This window comes from Pteropus alecto, unplaced genomic scaffold (assembly GCF_000325575.1).
Source record: "Pteropus alecto unplaced genomic scaffold, ASM32557v1 scaffold80, whole genome shotgun sequence".
NCBI classification, from domain to species: domain Eukaryota; kingdom Metazoa; phylum Chordata; class Mammalia; order Chiroptera; family Pteropodidae; genus Pteropus; species Pteropus alecto.
This window is the reverse complement of record NW_006430460.1, coordinates 436,210-445,301: the sequence shown is the minus strand read 5'-3', so window position 1 is coordinate 445,301 and position 9,092 is coordinate 436,210. Positions and strand designations below refer to the sequence as shown.

General features: G+C 44.9%; 1 protein-coding gene across 1 annotated transcript in view; it reads left to right on the top strand.

Annotated features, from left to right (window-relative positions):
• Positions 1–9,092, top strand: part of RXFP2 (relaxin family peptide receptor 2) — a 51,902-nt gene that overhangs the window by 10,804 nt on the left and 32,006 nt on the right. Inside the window, exons 2-4 of the mRNA XM_015590105.1 lie at positions 3,482–3,636; positions 4,226–4,372; positions 6,525–6,602. Of these exons, the coding sequence (XP_015445591.1) occupies positions 3,482–3,636; positions 4,226–4,372; positions 6,525–6,602 (380 nt within the window). The remainder of the gene's footprint in view (positions 1–3,481; positions 3,637–4,225; positions 4,373–6,524; positions 6,603–9,092) is intronic.

Here is a 9,092-nt window from a genome sequence, read left to right as displayed (position 1 = left end):
AGCCGTCCAGGGGCGTCCGGCGGCCCTCGAGGAGCCGTTTAAAGACCCCTTGCACGGACGTGGCCGGATGGCGACCAGAGGGAGGAGGCCGACGACCGAGCGAGCCCCGTCCTCGTGTCCGCCCTCGCCAGGCTGTGTGTTCCGGGGCGGGCGCCCCGCAGAAATTCCCGCAGAAGCCACAGACCCAGTCTCCGCTCGCACACGCCCCAGGTTTCCATGGAAACAGCCCCTTCCACTTCCACAGGCCGCGGGGAAGCACGGCGACAGCATGGCGACAGCACAATCTTTCCTCGGTCGATTCTTTTTCGGTGTGTGCCAAGTACAGCAGGGGTTCTTAATTATTTTTTAAATTGTATAACGATAGAACAGAATGATAAATGACGTACACAGAAGACTAAACAGTATTTTGTCTCAATAAAAATGTGAGCCTGCAACTCTGGGAAGTCTGCATCTTGAAGGGGGCTCTTTCTTCAGTTCCTCTTTTATCTCTAAATGACCCGTTCGTGGCTTTGTTCATTTAAAACCCATTACTGAGCATGAAGTAAGCACCAGGCACTAAGTCAGACAATAAAGGCTTAGGATACAGAGAGCAGGGAGTAGAGAATAGATTTCACTTATTTCTTTTCCTTCTACATCAAATTTATAGCTTGAGATGTGTTCGGGGAGATCCTCGGATGAAAGATGGAAAACGATGAGGAAAGCAGTCCCTCCATGGGTTCTGTTTGCATGTGGTCAGCCCTCCCCCCATCCCCAGAAAAGGAAATAATCTCAACCTCGTCTGTGACAGGTGCTAGCTTGTCTCTGAGGTGAGTCTCTGTGAAGTGGGCATTTAGCTGGGTGCAGCCCTCGAAGAGGTCAAGGTTGGTTCTGTGATAACCCAGCCTCAGCTTCCTGCTTCAAAATCGTCTTTAATCAAATGTCTAATCACCTCTTCTAGATCATTAATAGAACAGTATTAATATCGTATAGGTCATAAGGACATTTTCATTGCTTAGTCATCATTTATAACCCCTCATGCACTTTCAAAAGAGATTCGAGGATGCTTAAGATATAAACCACATACGTTATATGGCTTTTAAAACAGAATAACAAGAAGGAGTCGGGGAAGTTTTGTTATAGTCCCTATTTTTTCTTTAAAAGAAGTCACATAAAAACCCAGTGGAGCTATGGTCCATGGTCTACGGCCATGCCACCCTGAACAAGCCCGATCCCATCTGATCTCGGAAGCAGAAAAGGGTTGGGTCTGGTTAGTTCTTGGATGGGAGACTAGGAAGACCAGGTACATAGGCATAAATAATAATAAATAATTAAAAAAATAAAAAAAGTCACATAAAAAAGGCACAGCGCGCTTCCACTCAGCATCAGAGCCTCCTTCTCCCAGTCCTGTTTTCTTATCTCGTGTTGAAATCGCCCGTCAGCCAACGGTACCCGAGGGCTCGCCATGGGCCGGGCACCCTTCAGGATGCCACAAGCACTAGGCATGTCTTGCTCGTGAAACACATCCACAATGGGATATTGACAGTAACTATTTAAATATGAGAAAACTCAAGCTTAAAGAGGTCGAGTAGCTTGCTTGAAGTCACACAGTTAGTGAGTAGCCAAGAGAATGCCAGTCCGGGCAGGCGTGATGGTCTCCAGGGCACGACATCACTAATGAACAGTTGTATTTTTTATTTCAATTTTAAAATTTTTATTAAATTTATTGGGGTGACATTGGTTAATGAGATTCTGCGGGTTTCAGGTGTACAGTTATATGACACATGATCTGTATATTGCATTGTGTGTTCACTGCCCCAAGTCAAGTCTTCTTCGGTCACCATAGATTTGACACCCTTTACCCTCTTCTACCAACCCCCACCCCCTTTCCCTCTGGTACCTGCCTAACTGTTGTCTGTGTCTATGAGTTTTTGTTTGTTTGTTTGTTCATTTTTTGCTTTTTATTTCATAACCCACATATGAGTGAAATCATAAATATCGGGTCACATCCTGTTAGTGGATGGATCATGAGATCAACTTAATGGCTTGTGATCTCTGTTCAAGCGAATAAGATAAAATAGCAATGATCGGAGCAAAAGGCAAGTAATATTTCGAGGAGCTTTGTTTTCAGTCTGTGTGTGTTTGTATGCTGAACTGTGATAGTAAATTTATGTCTAACTGTGAGTTACTGTCTTAAAAATGTCAAAGCTGCTACACTAAGATATATTGACTCTTACTCATGTTCTGAACACAGGAAGACTACTAGTTTTCATAAATCTACCTTCTACAGAAATCGTTACAAGAAGTTAAGAGATTTAAAAATCTATGACTCATTGTGAAGAGACGTCACAAGTCAACCCCCAGAGCCACGTGGCAGAGAGAGTTTTCCTAAAATAGTCAGACCCGATGGGTCCTACGCCTGGTTGTTGACAGTAAATCATTCATCTACCACTGCAGCAATAGCGGAGAAAATATATCTTGCTTTTGTAAAAACAAAAATCCAGAGGTTAGAAAAGCCTCTGAGGGCCACCGTCCCCCCTCAAGGAAGGCCCAGCAGCTTCCGGGAGAGTGTGCACTGTTACATCCGGCTGTCCCCAAGAGGGGTCCAGGCTCCTCTCCTTTATGTGTTTGTTGGAATTTGACGAAAAGACTAAAGCGCAAATAATCCAATTCTCCGCTCATCCTCTAATGGCATCACCAGAAGCCTAACAGGCACCATAACTCATATGTAGCTTTAGTGCCTACACTCAAACTCCTGCTCCCAAAGAGATGGCATTGTTTGTTGAATGATGAAGGCTGGCAGGCTTCACCTCCTTCAGGAGAACCCAGTGCCCCGCCTGGTTGGGGGGACACCTGGCTACAAGGCGGCTGTGCTTGGGGGCCGGGCTCTCACGGGGCGTTTTCCCGAGAACTGGAGCAGACGGACGTGTGTTCACGGTCTCCGTCTCCATGTCCCCATCTTCACCTGGAGGTAATAACACCAACCACGCGAGCTGCCAGGAAGCGGGATAATTAGGAGATGCCTCGCGCAAAGTAGACGATGCTCCACAGAGATTCGTGCTCCATCCTTCTGCTAATTAAAAAGCATCGGGCACCGGCCCAAGGGCACGCCGGGCCACAATGCCAACCTTCAGTGGCATGGAGAAGGACACTTTGCCGACACCCTTTGCTCCCTTCGATGAGTCGTAATGAATTGTAGCCATGCCCGAGTCTATTTCTGTGACTTCGCGTTGCGCTCCTTGTTAAAAAATACATGAATTCCACCATTTTACTAGAGTATTGACAAAGAACACGTCTCTTTATTTTCTGGAAAGTACTCTTTCAAAATGGAAAGGATGTCTCTTACATATAAATTTCTGGAACTTTTCGGTCATCTTATCCCCAGATATATTAACTTTGTAAATGTCAATTATCTTTCCTTTCCGCGTTCCCTCTTTCAGCCCGCTTGTTCGACTCTCATTAATTTTCTCATGTTGAGAAGGTTATTTTTTATTGGTTTTCATAGGAGACTTATGTTCCTTCGAATGCAAGTTCCTGATTCAGCTGATATCCTCACAGTACAGAGGTTAAGGGTGAGCCTCTGGGGTCAGGGGGATGACTCAAATCCGACCTTTGTGACTTTCCAGATGGATGACTGCATTTACCCCTCAAACATAAAGTGTAAAACCACCCATACCTAGATTTATCTCAGGAATAACAGATAAACCGGTGTGCCAACTGCCTGGCACAGAGTTAGCTCAACGAGATATTGGTATTTACTATAATCGCTCCTTATTTGGGTGTGGTTCTGGATTTCTCTCTAATTCACACTTAAACTGTTATATATATGCGTGTATATATAAACACACATATATGCATTATTTTAAGCCACCTCAAATCTTTCTTGTAAAAGATTAATAAGTAAATAAATTCACCTATTTGCTCCTGTGAGCTCACGGCTTTGCCTCTCAGTTCCAGGAATAGACAAGTCTTTGATTTTCTACAAAAGTAGGGTAATTGCTTTGGTCTTGTTTACCATTGCCTTCCGGCTGTGAACTCAAAATGAGCTTTGATTCCTTTCTTGGTTTTGCTGGCATTAGGTATGATTGCGACTGTTTAAACTGTACATAGAAGTTGTGTGCTAAGAAGAATACCAGACCGATTCAACACACAGGGTCCTCATGAAAATTAGATGGGATAACACGAACAGAGTTTGGCCGTATTGACTCCTTCTTGCTATTACATGAGATTTTTGTCCCCTCTCACGCAGATTTCTCACTGGCGGAAGGCGCTACAGTCCCTCCTCTGTGCCCAAAAGGATATTTTCCCTGTGGGAACCTGACCACGTGCTTACCGCGTGCTTTTCACTGTGACGGCGTGGATGACTGTGGGAACGGCGCCGATGAGGAGAACTGTGGTGAGCCCCCCGCCCACCCCCACCTGTGGGCCCCACCTCGTGAACCCCCACAAAGCTGCGGGCGGCTCGGATAATTGTAATGAACCAAGAGATGGCTTGGTATTCTCTAGGGAATCCTTTTGGAATACAAATAATCGCTCCCCTATTTGTTTGTGATAATTACCTGAATATTCATACATAGAGGTTGCTGAAAACAGAAATACAGTATCATAAAGTGTTGTATTTGACAAAAGTTGAAACTGTATTTTAAATTCTACTTGGATACCCATATTCTAATTCTAAATGGCTTCCTGCGAAAGGCCCGCCTAGAGAATTAATTGATTTGACAGACCTAGATCGAGTGTCTGCTATGTGCCAGGTGCTCTCAAAATCACCGGGACCCAGCAGGTTCAAGGGAGACAAGAGTCGTCCCCTCGTGAAGTTCACATGGACCATGTGAACAAGGAGGACAATAAGCTTGTCCATAAATGAGATAGAAAGTGACTTGGAGGAAGGGCTGCTTTAAAGACATAAGCAGAGAAGACCTCTCTGAGATGATACATTTGAATTGAGAATGAAATGAAAGGAGAGAAACCATGAAATATTCTGGAGGAACGGAGTTCTAGGCAAAGGACACAGCAAGTGCAAAGGCCCTGAGGCCGAATGAAACAAGACGACGTGTTTGTGGGACAGAAAGGCCACTATGGCTTGAGCAGAGTGACCAGGAATATAGAAGGGTAAAGAAGGAAGCAGAGGACAGATCAGAAAGGGTCTTACAGGCCATTTCCGGTCTGTATATTGAGACTGTATATGTTACTTAATTTAACCTGTGTATTTTCCTCTTGAAAAACTGATGCCAAGAGAGGTCGAGATGCATAGTTAGTCACAGAGTAGACACTAGAACCCAGACCTCCTGAATCTGAAAGACTCTTGTATGTTTTCTCCCACACAAAATTGCCACTCCTTGGCATTGCCCAACTAGCGATTACGGTGACACAGCAAAGTCCTGGCAGAGATGCTGGGCGTCTGTCCTTGGAATCTGCTCTCCGCCCTGGTCTCACGCGTGCATCCCTCTGATGGAACCTGTGCCCTCGCCTCCCGCGAACCCCTCCTATTCATCCCTTAGAATGCAGCCGGGGCGCCCCCTCCTCACCTGAGAAGCTTGGCTGCCCTGGGCGGGCTTCCCCACCCGGAAGCTCCATCACCCATCTGGGACAAGCACCCTTTCTCTGTTGCCATAGCACCCTGGCGTACTCGTGTGACTGTACTACGGACCGCCTTGCCTTTTCTCTATCTTTCTCTCACTAGACGCGAGCTCGTCAAGAAGAAATCCTGTCTGCGTCTTGTTTGCAGGTCACCAGAGCCCAGAACAGTAGAGGACAGAGTAGATGCTCAGTCTGTGCTCAGTGATGGGGCGTCTCTCTGGATGCCAATGGGAAGCCACTCAAATGCTTGGCCTTTCCTCTTCACTGCATGAGATCAAAGAGACCCGTGGACAGCTCCTTAAATTTACTTTTCTATTTGTGTGAACGTCAGTATCATACATTATACTGCGTATCTTACCATGTTAATAGCACATGCTAAAGTGAGGATACTTCAAAATCAGGCCTCTTTTTTAAAAATAATATTATTTTATCACAAAAAAGAGAAACTTGGCAAATGAGCAGATCATATCCTCTGACGAATCGAGAAAATATTATTTCTCTCAACGGGACTAGATAGCCTTTATTAAAAGGGACTTTGTTTTGGTTTATTGAAAAGGTCAGGTGACATAAATACTATCAGAACTCATTACATCTATCAAGTATGTATCTTTACATACATATGCATATGACGAAATAAAATTTAGATTATATCTTCTTTTGAGGACCCAAAAGTTAAGATCGAACTTTCAAATGTCGGTATTAGAAATAGGTGATATTTTTTAAGATGTATGTAAAATAAGTATCTATTTCCATTATAGATTTTATGATACATACATTTGAAACATTTGTAATTGCAGAGAAGAGAAAAACTCTAGATGTCTGCCTTGCTTTTCTCCCTTACCGTCGATGTTATCAATTACTTAAACCAATTTCTTAACCTATTTCATGACCAAACTTTTAGACTTTTGTTTTGTACTTTGATATTTGATTTATAGCATAACTGACACATATTCATCACCATTTCGCAGGGGACACTAGTGGATGGGCGACTATATTTGGCACAATCCATGGAAATGCTGATAAAGTGGCATTCACACAGGAGTGCTGTAAGTGGCGTTGGTTCAAAGTCTCGGGATCAGCTTGCGGGCACCCTGCTGTGGTGCATGGATTTACACGGGGAGTGTGATCAAGGCCCTTTAGGTTTCCATTTTGGGTCAAAGAATTGCAATGGTCAACTGGTCTACTGCCTGCCTGGGACTGAAAAGACAAAAAACACAACACGCTCCATTCGTGCTCATTTCATGTATCAGCCTCTGATTGCAAGAATATATAGGGAGTGAATAATTGTGACAAAAATAAAGATCGTATTTCTTTTAATTACTTTCTTCCATGAGAATATTGGTCACCAACTACTCTGCAGCCCTTGTGTTAGGCCCCGAGAGTCCGATGATAGACAGGATGTGGCCCCGCCCACACATACCACACATGGTAGCTGGAAAGACAGGTCCTTGTAGAAGCAGGAAGGATATAGCATTGGTGCTGAATTGGAGGAATAGGGTTTGCGGAAGGGAATGCAGAAACCCGCTAGAAGGAATGATGGCTCTGCCCCGGGAGGGAAAAGACCCACAGAGAGGATGACATTGAGATGAACTTGGAAGTCCTTGGGTGGAGGGAAGGGTAAGAGGCAATGGGATGAGCAGGGGAGCAAGATCAGCAAAACATGGGGGTAGGAAGGTGCAGGGCGCACTTCTCAGAGCCTTCGCAGTGGTGCTGCGTGCATGGGGGAGGGGTGCGGGACCCAACCTGGAAGGGGGACAGCCCATGAAGGGCTTGGGGTGCACGCTTTGGAGTTTGGCCCATATCCTGTAGGTAGAATCATGTCTCTGCACATACATGTTACATACGTGTGTAACATGTGATATTACATATAATATACATAATATATGTACACATATAGACATAATTATGTAGGTGTACGTACAATTAATTGCAAACATTAGTATGTATATATAATTATGTGTATACATTAAATGTTACACTAACAGTATATTATGCTTTTTATATACTTTATGATACACAAATGTATCATATGTAAAAGTTAGAGTAAATTAAAAATCGAGAATAAATATAACTGAAAGTTACCATACAATCTTCCTGAGCCACACGCTGCCACACACTAGCCAAAGCTGGGAGCTTATTTTCCTTTAATGAAGAGGAAGATGCATGGGATGAGAGCATGTGAGGATGATGCTCCCAGCAGAACTGTGGAGACTGGACAAGAACCGTGCCTCTCCGCCTGGGGCAACACTTCCCCCCAGAACCTCTCCCAATGTCTGGAGACATTTTTGGTTGTCACAACCGGAGAGAGGTGGGTCACTCCTGGCATGTCATGGGCAGAGGCCCGGGATGCTCCCGAACACTCCACAGTGCACAGGGCAGCCCCACAGCAGAGAACTACCCGACCCAAGTGTCCCTCTTGCTGGGGCTGAGGAGGAAGAATGGTGACAGAGGCACTGGTTATTACGTGTCTTGCGGTGCAGACTAAGGCTCTCTTAGTACTAATGGGTTACTGTTAACGCCAGCACCCCTGGGAAGAGTAAGGTAGGGGTAGACCCAAGAGGCATTTCAGAAGACCCCACGGAGCCTGAGACAAGACTGGCTTGCAGGTGCTCCCTGCAATGGCTGCTCCCATTTCTGGTTTAGGCAACAGGCCCAGCTCGGATTCTACAGAATTCTTTTATTGGTAAATCAGAGTGTCCAACCACAGGCTTCCGGTCCAATAACACAACCGCTACCCTCAGTGTCAACGGACACTGAGATATAAACATTCTGAAGTTGACACACCAGAATGCATCTTTCGAATTAAGCAGGTACTCAACACAAGTTTGCTAAGTTTACGAAAAGTCAGTGAAATTGATTTTTAAAAACGAGTTCGGATAAACGTGCTGTAAAAGAAGCAGAGCGATTAGAAAGGACTTATAGTCAGATTTAAAGAAAGAATAATAAAGCTAGACAGTTGAAAAGGACTCTCATTTTCTTAGCTCCATCAGAATAAATATCCATGGGATCGGAAGCAAAACCAAATGCTTCATAGCTATCCCTGAACCACCACACACACGCGCGCGCACACACACACACGCACACACGTTTGTCCCCTGGGCCACCCCCACCTGGTTTGACCATAGATTTCTCACTCTTTTATATGCCATCATCTTAATCATTACGAAGGTTCGAGAGTTGATTCCGAAGCCTGGTTTTCCTTCGGGACGCTTCCGAGAGGTGGACCTTTGGTTTCCTCAGCGTTGTGGCTTCCGTGTCGCTTTTGCCTTCCCCTTCGACTTCATGGTCAATGAGAAACAAGAACCAGAATGAGAGCGCATCCGACCTGGTCGGCTTCAATAAGGGACCGTGGTGGCTACGGCAGAACCTGCATCTAATTCCCCTCCCAGCTCTAGCAGATGTTTGAAAAGGGAAAAGAATAGAATTCAATTGTAATCAACAGGCATTTACTGAGCAATCTCACTGTGCCGTTCAATTCAATTGAATTGACTCAATTATAGCCGTGAAAGATTTGCTCAATCATACTGTTTCTCATT